The sequence below is a fragment of the Antechinus flavipes genome, chromosome 4 (assembly GCF_016432865.1).
Source record: "Antechinus flavipes isolate AdamAnt ecotype Samford, QLD, Australia chromosome 4, AdamAnt_v2, whole genome shotgun sequence".
NCBI lineage: Eukaryota > Metazoa > Chordata > Mammalia > Dasyuromorphia > Dasyuridae > Antechinus > Antechinus flavipes.
This window is the reverse complement of record NC_067401.1, coordinates 419,725,024-419,743,904: the sequence shown is the minus strand read 5'-3', so window position 1 is coordinate 419,743,904 and position 18,881 is coordinate 419,725,024. Positions and strand designations below refer to the sequence as shown.

General features: G+C 35.7%; 1 protein-coding gene across 1 annotated transcript in view; it reads left to right on the top strand.

Annotated features, from left to right (window-relative positions):
* PAPPA2 (pappalysin 2) overlaps window positions 1-18,881 on the top strand; it is a 385,692-nt gene that overhangs the window by 123,336 nt on the left and 243,475 nt on the right. The window contains exon 3 of the mRNA XM_051998898.1: window positions 8,778-8,923. Coding sequence (XP_051854858.1) covers window positions 8,778-8,923 — 146 coding nt within the window. The remainder of the gene's footprint in view (window positions 1-8,777; window positions 8,924-18,881) is intronic.

The following is an 18,881-nucleotide window of genomic DNA, read 5'->3' as shown; positions in this document are numbered from 1 at the left end:
CTATTGAACTCATAATCATTTTAATATGTAGTTGTAAGGTTTTTTTAATGTTTTAGTCATTATTTATACATATTCATATTTTAAGGTTCTTACATTGAGATTTTGAATTCTGGACCATCTCTTCTTGCATTCTTGAATGGAATGGGGGAAGACTTTGTTAAACAGCAACAGGTCAAGCACAGATCACTTAAGTACTCTACCATAAATTTTCTTTTCTTAACTCTCTTTCCCTCCTCCTTCTCTCCCTCTTTCCCTGTCCATTTCCCTTTCCCTCTTTCTCTGTCTCTATCTCTCTGTCTCTCTGTCTCAGTCTGTCTCTCTCTCTCTCTCTCTCTCTCTCTCTCTCTCTCTCTCTCTCTCATTAAGTGGTGCAATGAATAGAATGTTGGGCATGAAATCAGGAAGATCTGAGTTCAAATATCACCTCAAACATTTACTAACTGTGACTCTGGGCAAGTTGCTTGATATGAGTGCCTCCATTTCTTCAGCTGCAAAATATGAGCAGTAACAACATTTATCACCCGGAGTGTTGTGGGGATCAACTGAGATAATATTTGTAAAATTATACACACACACACACACACATACATATACATATGCATATATTTGGTTTTGTTGTTGTGACATTTTGTGACCCAATATGAAGGGTTTTTTGAACAAAGAAACTGGAGTGAGGTATCATTTCCTCCTTCTGCTCATTTTACAGATGAGAAAACTGAGGCAGATAGGATTAACTGATTTGGCCAGAATCATAAATAGTAACTGTAGGAAGCCAGATCAGGAAGATCAATCTTCCTGACTCCAGACCTGATGCTGAAATCACTTCAGCACCACATAGCTACCCATATATAAGTGCTCTTAAAATATAATCTGGGAATAATCTGTATAGAGATGACAATTGTTCCCATGATAGCTGATGAGATGACCAAACAAAACCATACAGGAAGAGTAGAATAGGACAAAACCACAATTGGTAGATAAACTTGCTGGATAAAGAACCAGCAAGAAGAGAGGGCACAGCTCACTAGAGGAAAGTATAAGAAAGTAAGAATAAAGACAGATTTTGAGAAATGTTTAGCAAATTAAAGCAACTCTTTTCTCATGGCTCACAAATAAGTCTCTGTCCTTTGTACTATTATGTTTGCATAGCCTTCCATACACTGACAACTCCTTTAATTAGAGAAAATATCATATTTTCTTTAATATAAACTCTTGTCTGTGCCCTTTTCCTTAACTTACCTATTACTATCAGAGGTATCCCAATCTAGAAGTCATCTACTTACTCTAGCAAACTGATATCTAATTCTTTGTTAAGTCTTATCATTTCTACTTCCATGACATCTCTCAGATTTATTTCTGGACACAGCCCTAATTGAGAGCTTCCATCACTGTCATCTGGACTATAGCAATGGTATGATACTATCCTCATTGGTATCCTTGTCTCTTATTTCCTTCTACTCCAATCCATCTTCCTCAAAGCTTCCAAAGTACTATTCTCAAAGTCTGTCCATGTCATTTCCCTACTCAGTGAACTTCCATGGCCTCTTATTACCTTTGGGACAAAAATGTCAACTCTGTTTCTCACTTAAAACCTATTCACAGTCTGTCTGCAGTCTACCTTTCTGGATTTATTACAAATTATCCCTCTTCACACACTCTACATTCTAGCCAAATCGGAATTATCTGCCATTCCTTCTACCTGATATTCCTTCTTCCCTCTCCCTTCTCTATGGCCTCAAATAGGCCGCCCCTTTATCAGGACTGCATTATCTCTTTGAGTCCATTCTTTAGGATCCCTATTTTTCATTAAAGTCCAGCTCAAGTATCACCTTCTGTAAGATGCCTTTTTGTGACTCTTCAGCTGCTAGTGCCTAATGACCCCATTCTGAAATCACTTTTTATTTGAGTCCAAAATTCTACATAAAACAATAGGAATGCTGACTTTTAATTTTTGATTGACAGAACAATGGAGTCTTACAGAGGGCTGCAGTGGCTTTGCAGGAAGGGTAAACAGACCTAAGGTGGACACTACTCATTCCCTCCTTCCTTAGCCATCTCAGCAATAATACTTAAAGTTAACCACAGTTTTGCTCCATCCAGCCAATTAATGGATTCCCCCCCCTTTGCTTTTCTACTTCCTCACTATTTATGATTGTTGTCTTTGTTCCCCATTATAGACAATAGAAAGTATAATGCATCTCCATCTCACTGACATGTAGGACTCTTAGCCCAGCTCACCATGAATGTGTTTAGATGGGAAAATTTCTGTTGGCTAAAGAGGAGGGATAGGGAGGAAGGGAAAGGAAGGATTGGCTGGGAAGTTGAGATGAGTAGACGCTGCTAATTAGGTTTGTGGTAGGGCAGGAGACCTCTCTGAGGGTACTCAAGGGAAAATAACGGAACTGCCGGGGATGAGGGAAGACATTACTGTGGCAGCCAAGACTGGTAAAACTACAGACAGAGACACTAATAGTATGCAAGCAAACAATGCTAGGGCCAGGGGAATGCTGGGGACAAGATGAGTGGGGAGGGGAAGAGAAAGAAGAGAAAAAGAAAAAAAGGGAGAACTTTAAAATTGTCAAATCTTAAATAATATTGCCCTCCTCTGGATCATTTGGATGGGAAAAAGACACAGGATAAAATGTCTCCCTTTTGTATCTTGCTAGGATAGGAGTTGGTTCCCCATTCTCTCTTTCTGTTGTTTTCCCCCTTATTGAAGCAGCTCCTTGTTGGAATCACTTAACCTCACCATAGCCTCAAACCACCAGAGTCTTTCAATGGAGGAAATTGAAGTTATTTATAATTAAAGGAAAGGGGAGGAAGGGGAATGTAGCTAATGTCAGGGGAAAACCAGGCGACAGTAGAAAAACATCATGTCTCCAAGAAAGGAGTAGGAATCTCCCTCTGATCATGTCTGACGTCACCTCATGGAATTTAGATGGCTTCTGGGTCTAAGGGCTGTTTTTCCAAGATATCATAGGTCAGGAAGAGACATTATTTTTCAAGCCTATTTCTCCTAGGCATCCTTGGTATGAAAGAGAGATCTCCCCCTGGCCCTCCACCATCCCCTTATTCCTTTATTTCTCTTTTGGTTCTGGTCCAAATAATGCAAAAGAAATCTCCTCTGAGATGTGCTTTATTTCTTTTGGCTTCTGCCAACACACCCTTCACATGAATTAAGTAGACAGCATTGGCATTCTTGGGGAGTCACAGCAGGCAATAGAGGAAGGGGGTCATGTTGTCCTCCAATTTAGCTTTTAGATAGAGATATTTTGCTCTCTGAATCCCATCTGTGGGAAAAGCAAAAATCAGTTGTTATTTAAGGAGGCAGTTTTTACCCCTAGGTAGGGAGACCTTTTTAAGCAGCTAGGTCTAGTAAAAAATGTTCTCTGCTCTTTTGAAGCATGAGGTCCAGGTTATTGCTGACGCCACCTGAAGGGGCTCAGGAGTTCAATAAGTCTTAGATTTGTCCTGTCTCCTGAACATAGTGCTTCAAAACATGTAGACTTTTTTTGTGATCTAAGCAGATGGAAAAGGGTCTATTCTGACTGGAGCCCTTACTAAATGCAAGTTTAAATAGGAATGATGGATTAATTCATCTAACATTTGCTATCTATATGCCTACAGAGCAGCATAGTGAATAAACTGTGCCCTTAAAAGTTGAGAAGATCTCCTCTCAAAATCTGACTTCTAGATTTACTTCGTATGAAACCTAGGGCCAGGCAAAGCTCCTTTGAGCTTCAATTTCTTTTTCTGTAAAGTGGAGAGAATAACAGCAGTTACCAGACAGGGTTCTTGTGTAGACCACATGACATTATACATGTAAACTGCTTTACACGTCTTTAAATGCTATATAATTGCCAACTATTACCATGTGTAAAGGCTTGTACACTTTGGGCCTTGGTACATATATGTATTATTCTCCCTTCTGGGCTATGAGTCACATGTTTTTAATGTTCTTTTAAAATTATTAAAATAACATTAATAGACAAAAGACTGGATATTCTTTTGAAGTCTTCAGAGAAATGTGCCTTTATTATGTTTAACAAAGTATTGGTAGCAGTCTTAGTAGTATTGATTTGTGTCAGAAGCAGCACAACACGGGGGATGAGTCAGTCTAGTTTTAGATTTAATTTAATACATTTGCAAGATGATTAAATGAGTAAGTCATTCACCCTCTATTGGGTGAATTTATAAATTACTCATTTATAAAATGAGTATAATAGCACCTACAGTATCTGTCTCACACAGATTATTGTGAAAATATGACACAATGAATATAAAACACCTCAGAGAGCTATTTTTACTACTACAACTATTACTACTACTACTACTACTACAACTACTATTACTACTACCTACTGCTACTACTACTACTTCTATTCCTACTACTACTGCTACCATTACTATTACTACTGCTGCTGCTACTACTATGATTACTGCTATTACTACTACTGCTACTACTACTACTACTACTACTACTAACTACACTATTATTATTACTGCTATTGCTACTACTGCTATTGCCACTACAAAAGAAAAGATATTTAATAGTCAATAGTTGTTGTGGTAGTTGTAGTAACATATATTAACAAGCACTCATTAAGCACTTATCATATTTGGGGCATTGTCCTAAGTGACAGGAATATACAGATAAAAATGAAACAGTCTCAGCCCTCAAGGGTCTTACATTCTAATAATGGAGATAATATGAACATATATGTGTTTATATGCAGTATATATAAAAATGTATTAAATAAATGTAAGGTAGTTTTGGAAGGGAATATATGAGCAACTGGCAGGAGGAGAGGTGTTTAAGGAAAAGATTCATGAACAACATGATTATCGAACTGTCTCAAAAAAAACAACAACAACAATAGATGTAGGTGAAGAGGGAATGTAATCAAGGTATTGTGGTTAGTTAATGCAAAGACATGGAGAGAGAAGATGGAATACTGTGTGTACTATACTACAAGTTGAGCATCCTCCTATGAATTTGAACTGAAAACATATAACAGCATTAATCTATATACCTCTCTACACCTCTCTTCTATTATTTCAATTCAATTCAATAAATATTTATTAACCTATTATTTGCCAGGCATTGTGCTAAACATTAGGGATACAAAAAAAGGAAAAGAAAGAGAGGTCTTTCCCTTACCCCCCCAAGGAAATTACAATCTAATGGGGGAAGTTGAGGTACAATGGAAGCTGGAAGGTTGAGATATCTTTGGAGTTGATAACAAACAGAGAGGAATAGAGAATGGAATGACTTGCTAAATGATTGATTTCTGGTTAGACCCCACTGTTTTCCTATTTCTATCTGTCTGTGTAACCTCTGACTTTACTTTTTTTCCTTCTTTATGAAGACTAGTTGAGGCAGACATAAACTGAAATGTTGTGCTGCCATTCTTACACTCTGGGAGTCTTTTTTTTTTTTTTTTGAATAGCTGTGCCTTAATAGCTTTTATTGAAGTGGCGATGAGACAAGGAATTGAGAGCTTTAAGTTATGTCCTCATTTACCTATAGCGATGAGTTTGACTTCTGGAAGCTTCAGAGTAGGTATCTCATGTACTTGCCTCTATGTACATTTCAACTCCTTCAATTTCTGTAGAGAGATGAGGGTTGGGTGTATAGATTGGGAAATCATGTTCATCAAAATAATGACATTTGATTTCTTGGAGGCTGAGATCACTAAGAGGGAGAAAAGAAAGAGATGGGAGGAAAAAGAGACAGAGAGACAGACTGAGAAGGAGAGAGTCCATAATTTATTTTATTTAATTGAACATTCAAATAAAAAAATAATTCAATATCTTTATATTCAATATATGCTGAATATTCAATAAAATTATATATATATATATATACATATTATAATGTTATTATACCTATGTATGAAAGGATATATAAATATATCATATTTATTCCTATAGTACTCGTATAAGGCACTATTCTAGGTTCTGATGATACAAAGACAAAATTGATGTAATCTCTCTTCTTGAGACATTTACATTTTAATGATTAAGACAGGTAGAAGATATTTCTCTCTTTGGATTTTCTTTTGACTCTCAGATGACTGGTGCAAAATATGAATTATTATACTATTCCTTTGGGTAATACACAAAGCCTAGATTTGGCAGGTTTTCTTGGTTTAGGTGACAGCACAATGCAATGGAAAGAATGTTGGATTCTGAGTCAGAGGTTACTGTTGTTTAGTTAACCTTATTTGGGATTTTCTTAACAAAGATACATCTTTTTTTTTCCTTTCCTTCTCTGATTCATTTTACAGACAAGGAAACTGAGGCAAATGGGGCCAAGTGACTTTTCTAGAGTCACACAGTTTGTAAGTATCTGAGACCAGATTTAAAATCAGGAAGATAAATCTTCCTGACTTCGGTCTCAGCACTCTACCCATTGTACCACCTAACTTCTCTACAATCAAATTTTGACTGTGTGACTTGTTAGCTTTTGGACTTTTCAGAAGACTTCATCTCTTAGCCTCACCTATAAAATGAGAAGGTTGGGCTAGGTAATTGCTGAAGTTTATTCTTACAATATTTATGATTATATGATCTTAAACTGCACAGAGTCATAAATCAAAAGAACAATGATTAATCATCTGATAGATGTGATATCAAACACAAATACCACTAAACTTCAAAATGAAGGCATATAGAACATATCCTCAGTCACTGATTGGTTTCTTCCTTGCAATCTGTCCAAATTGTTAAACAATTTCCATTTGATTCTAGTTATTTTCTTTTAGCTTTCATTCTTTCACAACCAAACTCACAAACAAGCTTTCTTTATTTTTCCCTCTATTTTCTCACTTTGCCCAATCACTTCTAATCCTCCTCATTCTGTCCCATCCTTCCACTGAAACTACTCTTTATAAGATTCTCATTACTTTATTGCTAAATCTAATGATCTGTTCTTAGTCCTTTTTCTTTTTTGATCAGTATATTTTTGTTTTATTCTTATTTGAGCCTCATTATTTATGCTACTACAAATAAGTTAAAACTTTTTGGGACTTTATCTTTCCTGTCTATAGTAAACTGATATAGATTATATATAAATTATACATGTAGAATCATGTTAATCATATCTCTACATTAGTCATGTTATGAAAGAAGAATCAGAACAAAAAAAAAACACATCATGAGAAAGAAAAAAAAAAACAACAAAAAAAGCAAAGTGAAAATAGTATGCTTTGCTATGCATTCAGACTCAATAGTTCTTTTTCTCAACATGGATAACATTTTTCCATCATGAATCTTTTGAGATTGTCTTGGATTATTGTATTGCTGAAAAGAATTAAGTCTATTATAGTTGATCATTGCACAATGTTGTTACTGTGTACAATGTTCTCCTTTTTCTGCTCATTTCACTTAGTATTAGTTCATGTAATTGGAGACTTTTGTGAAATAGTCATTCTTATATATAATAATATTTTATTACATTCAAATACCACATTTTGTTTGATGTGTATCCCCTCAATTTCCAATTTTTGCCATCACGAAAAGAAGTTCAAGTTCTATAAATAGTTGGTCCCCCAACACCCTTTTAAAGAATCTCTTTGGGATACAGATACAGTACTGTATTGCTGTATTTCAGGATAAGCACAGTTTTATAACTCATTTGGTATAGTTCCAAGTTGCTCTCCAGAATGATTGGATCAGTTCACACTTCACCAACAATGCATTAGTGTTCCAATTTTCCCACATTTTCTCCAATGTTTTTCATTTTTCTTATGTAATCTAATCTGATAAGTCTGAGGTGGTTACCACAGAGATGTTTTAAATTGCATTTCACTGATCAATTGATTTAGAGCATTTTTTTTCACCTGAGTCTAGATATTTTTATTTTTAGCCATTATTTTTCTTGATCTCTTTGCAGCATTTAACCTTGTTGACCACTCCTATACTCTGAATGAGAAAGCTAAGTGGCACAGTAGAGAGAGTTCCATCCCTGGAGTTGGGAAGACTCATTTTAGTGAGTTCAAATCTGACCTCAGATACTTAACAGTTGCGTGACCAAGTAGCTTAATCCTATTTGCCTCTGTTCTTCATCTGTAAAAATAAGCTGGAGAAGGAAATGGCAAATCACTTCAGTATCCTTGACAAGAAAACCCCAAAATTGGGTCAAAAGAGTGGGTCATGACTGAAACAACTGCATAACAAAGAAAATCCTCCTAAATATCCTCTTTTCCTGGGTTTTCATAACTCTGCTCTCTCATTGTTTTTCTACCTATCTAATTACTCCTTTGAAAGATCATATGTATTCTATTCTCTATGTGTGGGTATAAATCTAATATATGGTAAGCAATGTACTAAGCAGTTCTTATCTCATTTGATCTCCACAATAATCCTGGGAATTGGGCACTTTGTTATTCCTTTTCACAGATGAAGCAACTGAAGTAGAACTTAAGGGACTTCCCCATAATAGAGCTAGTCAGCACCTACCATGCGATTTAAATTCATGTCTTTCTGAACCAATACTTGACCTGAAACCAGATGCCCTTTCTACTGTGACACTTTGCTGCCCATAAAGCACTGTCCTTATTTCTCCTTCCTCTTCTCTCCCACACCAAAGCCTCAATTTAATGTCTATTTGTTGTGTGGATTGTTTCCTACCTGTTGTGTTAAATAAGGTGGCAGGGCTAGGAAGTTACTGGACAGACACTGTGTGGCCCTTGCCTGAGCATATTCTGACTATCTGCTCTCTACAGAACCAATCTCTGGTTTATGTACTCTTTCCCCCTCTCCTATTCCCACAGGGCTTACATGAGTGTGAAGGAGCTGAAAGAAGCTTTACAACTGAACAGCACCCACTTTCTCAATGTCTACTTTGCCAGTTCAGTACGGGAAGACCTGGCAGGTGCTGCTACTTGGCCTTGGGACAAAGAAGCCATCAGCCACCTTGGTGAGTGAGACCTAAGAAATTATACTCTAGAGAAAAGCTACAGAAACCTTGATTTAACTTGAAGGTGCCCTCTTTTATGTTCCATTACATTAGAGGAAGTGTTATGAAGGGATGGCATGTAGACAAAGGGATGAATAATTAATTCAATAGTTGTTTTTATTATTCACTGATTTTTTTTTCCTTTGGCCTTTTCTAAGGCTAACTCAAGGGAGTGTTATACTTTCAAATTGGCTTTTGCAGGAGATAAATCAGAGCTATTGGACTAAATAGTGGTGAAATGTACAGTGTGTTCTAGACATAATTGAGAAAGGAGATGGAAATAAACCACTGGAATTGTTGGCACCAGCCCAAGATTTTTGAAAGACCTTAGGATGGGGAAACTGTGAAACCATTGGCCAAAATGCATAACCTCAATTTATAAATGACTTTTATGCCAAGATAAAGGTAACTTACCAATATGACTGCCATTTAGAGGAAGGCCCTTCCAGAGATCCTGGGCATCAGAGACTGGTGGGTCTATCATTAAACTGGTACGAAATAAATAATCAAGGATAAGAATAACATACATGAAGATAAGCATAATTCACTGAAAAAGGTAAAATTATTTCTGCAAGAGAAATAGTTACCGAATAGTATTTATTATGTATTTATATTATATATAGATATTTATTATAATTACAACAATAATTATATAGCACTTAATAATTCATAAAACACCTCCAATCAATAACCATTTACCAAGTGCCTGTAATGAGTTAGGCTCTCTACTTTAAAAAAAAAGGGAAAGCAAAAAAGCAAAACAATTCTTGTCTCCAAGGAGTTTACATTTTACTTGGTGGATACAATAAGTAAACATAGTATATACATACAAATACATACACACATATATGTATATATACACATTATACCTCAAATACATAAACACATATACATACAAATATATATTCTTACACACACACACACACACACACACACACACACACCCCTCCAGCGGCTAGTAGAAATGTTAGTTAAAAAAACTTATTAAATTTCCTTGTGCTGGGCCTTTTATGTCTCAACTAGCAAAGAAGCCAAAGGGCCTCCACACTCTCTTAAAGTGCCAGCTTAATGTATATTAAACAAGTATTGCTCTGATCAAAATTAATAAAATCATATTTTTAGACCCAGAAGATAATTTAGAGGACATGTCATTTTATGCCATTGTACTATGGAGGAAGAAAAAAAGGCCCAAAGAGATTAGATGATTTGACTTAGGTCCCACAAGTAGTAAGTGAAAGACGTGGTTGTCTGAGTCTTAAATCAACACTTTTTTTTTTTCTGTTGGTTTGTGCTAAACTAAGAAATTATGCTACTCTAGGGTGACAATATGATATAGTGCTAACTAACACCCCTCGCTTTGTGGTTAAAAGAACTAGGTTTGAATTCTTTCTCTGTTCTTAAAAATAAAAAAAAAAAGGAAGAAGAGAAACAAAATCAGCAAAACTGGTCAATATGTAGAAAAAAAAAACCATCTAATAATATAAATATACTTGGGAGAGTTAACTCTATGGTAGATTCGTGATAACAGGACTTGGAGAGAGTCTCCCTGAAAGTCCATATGCATCAGTACTTGGCAGTATAGTGAAAAGAATTCAGGAGTTAGAGCCAGAAAACTTGGATTAATAATTCAGTGCTGCCATAATACTTACTTCTTGTGTGGCAACAGGAAAATCATTTAACCTTCTCTGGCCCTAAGTTCCTCATCTGTAAAATAGTGTTGGAGTAAATGATCTCCACAATTTCTATAGTTTCAAAGCTTTGATTATACTTCTAACAGATGATGGATGAAGAAAATTGGACAGTGTTGTTAACATATGCTAGATTGTTAGGAGCAAGGTGGCTGCCAAATAGTTCTGAAGATCCTTACACAATCTCTTTTTGAAATTCCCCATTAGAAATTTCTTTCTTTCAGTTCCAAATATCTCTCAACTGATACAACTAATTCATGTAATCTAGCATGGGCTCTTGTGTCTTAGCCACATTGTTTAAGGTTGAAACTATACCATTATAGCATCTTATTTCCTATGAAGATACGTAAATATAAAATGAAAATTCATATTAGAGTACTGATAGGGATCTAGCAAAGGATCTCTGTCCTCCATTATGGGCTCTTTGGGCCTCTCTCAATTTTCTAATCATGAAATCAGACCTGATTTCTTGAAAAGACATGGGGTAATGTCTAATACAAATTAGACAAACTGGCCCCAATCCTAAAAAGTTTAGTTTCTTCTAGTTATACCCCCAAATGGACAAGGCTATTATCCCTAGTTCCAGAAGAGTATTCTACAAAGGAAGGGTTGTAAATATCCTGTGAACAGAGTGTATTTTAAAATAAAATGATACCATGATATTTGCTTGCTAAAAGTATGACCCTGGGCAAGAAACCAAAACTCTGTCTACCTGGGTTTCCTTGACTATACAATGGAGGTGATATAATTGTGTGGATCAAATGAGATAATATTTGTAAAATAGTGCAATGCCCAGCATATAGTTGAGGCTTAATAAATTCTTCCATTTCATATCATCTTCATTTTAAAATATACTTCTCTCTTCTTTTCTACCTGGTAAACTCTTCCTGATAACTAAAAAGAAAGAGAAAAACAAAAGTTAAACAATTTAAATCAAACACATGAAAGTATGTGCAAAGATATAGATTTACAATCCCCTATTTGTTGGAATCTTTACAAACTGCTAACTCATTAGAGTTGATAGATTATTGATCTGATCTTACAAGGAGATGTTTTACTCTAATGAGTTAGCAGTTTGTAAAGATTCCAACATCTATTGATACAAACCAAGAGGGATATACATTTCTCATTTCTTCTCTGGGAGTAAACTTGATCATTATCACTACACCGCATTGTGTTTCATTTGTGTGTGTGTGTATGTGTTTCTCAATCTATATTGTTGTAATCATTGTGCATAAATCTTTTCTGATTCTACTTCCTTAACTGTGCATCAGTTCATCTGTCTTTCCCTGCTTCTATGAATTCTTCCAGTTCATTATTTCTTTAGTTGCACTGAGAGCCGTTAACATTCATGAGCCACAGTTTGTTTAGCCATCCACTAAGCAATGGATATCTACTTTGTTTCCAGTTCTTTGCTAACACAAAGAGTGCTACTATGAATATTTTTGTATATGCAATAATTTCTTTCAGTCTTTGACTTCCTTGGACAATGTTATTAACAGTAATATTTCTGTTAAAAGGTCAAAGACAAATGAACAACTTTTAAAGCATAATTTCAAATTGTTCTCCAGAATAATTAGACTGATTTAATTCTGTATTTGTGGCACTGAATAGTGTTGATGAGTAAGCTTGAACTACTATAATTGCTGTCCAGGTGCTGAACAACCCCTATCAAATAAATCAATGTGATTTGTGAGAAGGGCCCTTTTCCAGATGGTACTATCTCTTTCTAATAACTGAGACCAGAGACAGATTGAGCTGACAGAAATTGAAAAAGCAGTAAGAGAACTGGATCAGGTGTCACAGTGACATCCTTATTTCTTCCTGTACTAGTATAGGCTAAGTGCATGAGCTCTACATCTAAATAAAGCACAATTCTTTAAAGTTTGCAAAGTTCTTGTCATCAGCATTGACATTTTCCACATGCCAATCAAAAATTAAATCAAATTATTAAATATTTATTAAACATCTACTACATGTTATAAAACATGCAAAAATTTATTTCTTTAAGGAGATAACAATCTAGTGGATTATTTATTGAGTGCTACTATGAGCCAAGCTGGGCAATTGAATGGTCCAGTGGATAGAAGGCTACGCCTAGAGTCAGGAAGTCTTATCTTCCATTTAAAACATTTATTAGTTATGTGACCTGGATAAGCACTTAACTCTTTTGTCTTAGTTTCCTCATCTATAAAATGATCTAGAAAAGGAAGGAGCAAGTCATTTCAGTATCTTTTCCAAAAAACAAACAAAAAAATGAATTATAAAGACTCAATGTGACTGAAACTAGCTAAACTGCAATATGTGCCAGGAACTGTGCTAGCCACTGGGAATTTAAAGGCAGAAGTGAAAGAAGCTCTGTCCTCAAGGAACTTATTTTCAAATGGGGAGATAATATGCAACTGTAAAATTATTTGTGCGTGTCTATACACACACACACACATATCTGTGCGGGTGTGTATAATGAATACAAGGCAACAATGGGAGTGATGAGGTGGAGAGAAAACTATTAGCTTGGGCAAGCAGGAAAGACACACACATAAAGCTCGTGAATTGAATTCTTCTTTCTTTTTTAAGTTTTTTTTTTTCATTTTTCAAAACATATGCATGGACGATTCTTCAACATTAATCTTTGCAAAACCTTGTGTTCCAACTCCCCCCTCCCTTCTCCCACCCCTTCCCCTAAATGGCAAGTGGTCCAATATATGTTAAACATGGTAGAAATAGATAAACCCAATACAGGCATACAAATTTGTAAAATTATTTTGCTGCACAAGAAAAAATCAAATTAAATCAGAAAAAAATGAGAAAGAAAATACATGTTAGCAAACAACAACAAAAATAATGAAAATACTGTGTTGTATACCACACTCAGTTCCCACAGTCTTCTTTCTGGGTGTAGATGGCTCTCTTCATCACAAGATCATTGGAGCTACTCTGAATCATCTCATTGTTGAAGAGAGCACCATCCATCTTGAGCTGAATTCTAAAGGAAATTAAAGATTCTGAAAGGGAAAGTAAGGAAGGAAATATGTTTTAAGGGTTGAGTGATAGCAAATGGAAAGAATAGAGAAGGAAAGTGGGGTATCAAAGTAAGATATCCATAAAGGAGGCCAGTTTGGCTCCAGTGTGAAGAAGAGAAGATTCTAGACCAAGTGTTATTTCTTCATGTCTCCTGTTCTGTAGCTTTCTTCCTATCTAGTGTTCTTTTCTTTTCACACACAGTCTTTTCATTCCAATTAACATCGTACAATATGTCTATCATTTTCCCTACGACTTATTGGTGGCTTTAATCTTCTATGTGCCAAGGCTGATGTCATTCATCTTCTATCATTGACTATGTGCTAGTATTTAGCCTATATTTTATCATTCAAAAATGTCCTGAATACAATTGCAAGCAAATGCTCTTTTTTTGTCAGTTATATCCATTGGAAGTGATACCTGTGAAGTAATTTTTTTTGTTTTGTTTTGTTTTTAGCATTGATGTTGGTAGCTTAATATAAGCAACTCTGTTTCACAGAACGATAATATCCTACACTTCTAATGTTTTATCTACCAAGCGTTTTACCAGCTTGAAAAATTTTGACCAAGTATCATTTCTTTTTAAAAATAGATTTTATTTATGCTTTAAAATATCATTTATTTTTTCCTTATATCCGTCACTCTATTTTCTGAGAGGATATTCCTTATAACAAAGATTAAAAAAAAAGATGAAAAAAAAATCATCACAAGTGATTAATGTATTGAAAAAAAAATCAGATGCACTGTATAAGCTTCCACACTGGTGGGTTATTCTAACTTCACACAGCCACACACACACACACACACACACACACACACACACACACACACGGTGGAGTTATCTTCTTCTATCACTTCTTTGGGCTCAAGCATGTTCTTCATAATTTTGCAACACATACAGGTCCTTACTTTTTAATGTTTATACCTTGAAAAATGAAACAAAACAAAGCCTTGATAGGACCTCTTGTTCTACATGTCTCGTGATCTATCAATTCCTACCTTTCTTCTTGGAAAGTACCAAGGATAATGAAAAGTTTCCCTGGAGCTTCATGGCCAAAAGAAATGGGAGCAGTTTGGAAGTTTTGTAAGACTATTGGAAGCACTTTTGGAGTTGATCATTTCCATTGTTGGGGATAAGTGGGGAAGCTATCAAGTGCAGGGCTAAAAGAAACATTTACTTCATAGATACCATTGTCATTGAACATAACTGATCAAAAGAGCTTTCTCTCAGGATATGATTCCTTTCTCAAATTGTTCTGAAAAAAATTGTTTGATAAGGGATGAAAGGAAGATAAAGATACTAAAAACTTGATTTTCCCCCTGAGGCAATTGGGATTAAGTGACTTGTCCAGAGTTACACAGCTAGGGCGTGTTAAGTATCTGAGGCCCGATTTGAACTCAGGTCCCTCTGACTTCAGCGCTGGCACTCTACCCACTGTGCCACCTCATTGCTCCTTGATTCTTCTACATAGCAGGCAGCTGAACTCCCACAGGGATGGCAGTATAGAGACTCACTTTTCCCAGTTATTTCAGAAGCAGGCCAAAATGGCAGAAGTGAGAGAAAGAAGGAGAAAAGAAAAACACTGCCTCCTAAATCCACCTGTCATGAAAATTTGGGCAGAGAAAATTTTGGAGACTACTAGCTAAAATTACTTTTAAACAATTTCATAATGACATTTTAAAACTTTTAAGGTTGAATATGATATGTCCATAAAATGAAAGTCAAGGTTTGGTTCACAGGTGCCTGAGTAATCACTTCCAGTTACTTGCTTAAATTTTAAATTGGGAAATATAAAGGACATTGCCAGAAGAGAGAGAGGGAGACGGAGAAGGAAAGTGGGAGAGGGAGAGAGAAAGGAAAGAGAGACAGAGAGACACACACACACAGAAAGAGAGAGAGAGAGACAGAGAGAGACACACAGAAAGAGAGACAGAAAAAAGATTGAGAGAGATACACAGAGAGAGAAAAAGAGAAAGAAAGAGAAAGACAGAGACAGAGACAGAGTAACAGAGAGAGACAGAAAGAGAGAGAGAGAGAGAGAGAGAGAGAGAAGAGAAAGAGAAATTGAGGGAAAGGGAGAAGGAGAAGGAGAGGGAGAAAAAGAGGAAGAGGGAGAAGAAAAGACCATGTATGCATTCCCTCTTTCCTCAAGATGCTTACATTTGAATGGAGGGGATAACATGTAAGTAACTAGGTACAGACAAGATATATGTAGTATAGATGAAAGAAATCTCCATGACAAGGTACTAAATTATCCTTGGTGCAGAGAGGAAAGAGTTGGGATAAAACTCGAGAAAGGACAATAGATATGTAGTGAGTAAAGAGTATTTGGCATGAAGCAGTGAGTGGGAGGTGGGTAGAGATTCAAAGAGATGAGGAGGTTTGTGCTAGTGGTGACATTATCTTGGATCTCCCCTAGCTGTTGCACTTCATTGTGGCTTACAGAAGGATGGCTTGAGGGATCTTTATGTTACTGTCAGCCTGGGTCATGTTTTGTGCTGCTCACCAGCTCACCAATGAGCACATGATGGTAACTCTGTAACAGCATATCCCATCTACTATTTCTTAGCTGAATTCTATCAACTGACCTTGCTTCTGGTTCTTTTTCTGGACAAAGTTATGAGTGAGGGTAAGAGTGGGTAATTGAATAAGAGCATCACTTAGAATGCCAGTCTGTCCCTGCACACACAGATATTTCTGGCAGCTTCAGATCAAGAGAAAAGGAAGGATAGGCTACTCAGTACTAAGGATAGCCCCACTGATTCAGGATCAGGAAATAATGGCATAGGTCGAAATTCTTTTTATTTACTTTGCATGTATTTTGTGTTTAATTTTGTGTACATATATGCTTCCCAAAGCATATTAGCTTCTTGAAAGCAAATTTTTTTCTTTTATTTGTATTTTTTGTCCTTAGATTACTAATACCAAACTTAGAGATTGATACATAAATGTGTACTTATAAAGTGCTTTTTGAATAGTTAGGTAGAATTAGTTGGATGGTTAAATTTGATGTACAGTTTTTAATGATTTAATGTTAATATGGCAGAAGGTTTCCAGTGAAGTTATCTTGTACTTACCCTTGTGTTTTATAAAATTTGTATCAGGGACTTGGATAAAATTATAGATGGCATGTTCATTAAGTCTGCAGATAACCAAAAACTGGAAGTAGATAATAGTTAAAAGTTCAAAAAGATCTTGACAACACAGACCATTCCATCAAATCTACTAAGATGGAATTCAGTTAGGATAAATGTAAAACATTGGACTTTTCCCAGAAAAATAAAACATTGCAAGAGATGAGGTTTGGGGCTCTGTCTCTATTTTTTCCACCTGTTCTGTCAGTCCTGGTGTCCAAATTTTCTTCTCTATTTTTAGATTTCTTTCCTTTTCCCAGGGATGCCTTTGTATATAGGCAACAACTGAAGGCAATAACTTTACAAAACAGCTTAGGGCTGGTGGGGACATCTTTTGTCACATTGGACTTGCAAGTAGAGAGACCTGGCTTTATATTCATCTTTGGACACTTGCACTAACTGGTTGATTTAGAACAAGTCATTAAATCTCTATAAAGTTCAGTGTCTTCATCTCTTAAATAGAGAGAATACTGAGAGAACTCACTTTCACAGATTTGTTATATGGTTTAAGTGAGATAATATATGGGAAGTTCTTTGCAATGTCGATGATAGTTATTATTATTGTCATCAAGATTTTACTATTATGGCAGACCTCTCTTAATAGCTTTAGCTTGCCCTTTTCCTTCCAGGGTACATAGGGAGAAAAATGAAAAATGGTCCCTAATCTAAGACAACTCTGATAAGAACATAAGCTTCTCTAAGACAAAGGCTGTCTCATTTCTGTATTTATATCCGCAATGCCTCACATAAGAGCTGCCTCATAAAAACCCTTAATAAATACATGCTGATTGATTGTTTCACAGTGGATAAAGAATATTGGTAAAAATAGTGTTCATGTCTACCTTCCTAGCAAGGCCTTTTCACTCAGTTTCTGATATAAAAAAGCTTATCATTGATCTACTAGTTTATTTCTAATGAAAAGAGAAGGGATACATTAATTCTTTCATTGTATCTTGACTTTTTGTTTTGTTTTGTTTTGTTTTTCGGATCTCGATTATGTCATCCAAAATGCTAGTTATCACTCAAACCTTTGCTTCATTTTGCAAATCATAAAAGCATTCCATCTGTGACTTTTTTCAAGTGGTGGCAAAAAAAAGTTAAATAATATAGGTAAAACTCAAAAGAATAGCAGGTGATCTTGACTGCTCTACTAGTACAAGAGATGCTGAAAAAAGATATTCTTGCTCTTTTGGAATTGTAATTTGTATCTCATGTTTCTACTTACCTCATATTTAACTACCCTACTAGCCTAGTTTTGCATTCCAGGCTGTTATGCACTCCACACCCAGGGTACCAACATCATAATAACTTTTTTTCCATCTTCCCACTGGCATCAACTCTCCCTCTATTCCACCTTCCTTGATATAGCAAATATTCTAGGGACTCACATCATTGGATAAATAAGGGAAGCAAGGGAATTAACTGAAGAAATCAGCAATGATAATGGATTTTCCTAACTGTCTTGATTCCTGGCCACATTGGTTCTTTAAGTTGTTCTTCCATATTCTCTTAATCACTTCCCATCTGCCTTCCATTTTCATTACATCCTTTATAATCATTCTCTACAGTGGTTCAATGGAAAAAACGGGAATTAAAGCCTAAGAAATTTAGCAAGAATCCGAATTCTACCACATGTTGCTTGTGTAGGACTGGGCAAATCACTTTAGTTCTCTGGGTTTCAGTTTTCTTACTGATAAAGTAAAGAAGATGATATGATAAAGTGAAGAGGCCTTTCTGATCTCACTTTGCTCTATATCTACTATCTTAGAAAAAGTTTTCTCTCATGAAACACATAGTCTACCTCTATATATATAGCATTTTCTTGGTCTACCAGTTCAGCAGCCTTATAAAAAGAAATGACATTATTCTGGTATTAGAGCTGAGTCATATTCATTTTAGCAACAACTGCTTTCTTTGTGTGATGTTCCTTATTAATTTCTTTTATAATAATATATTCTCCAATTTTCTAGAAATTGAAGTTAGACTCATTGGACTAGGTACTTGGAGACTATATTCTTTCTTTTTGGGGGAAAAATAAGCAAATCTTTATCCTTTTCTGTTCTGTGCTACATCTT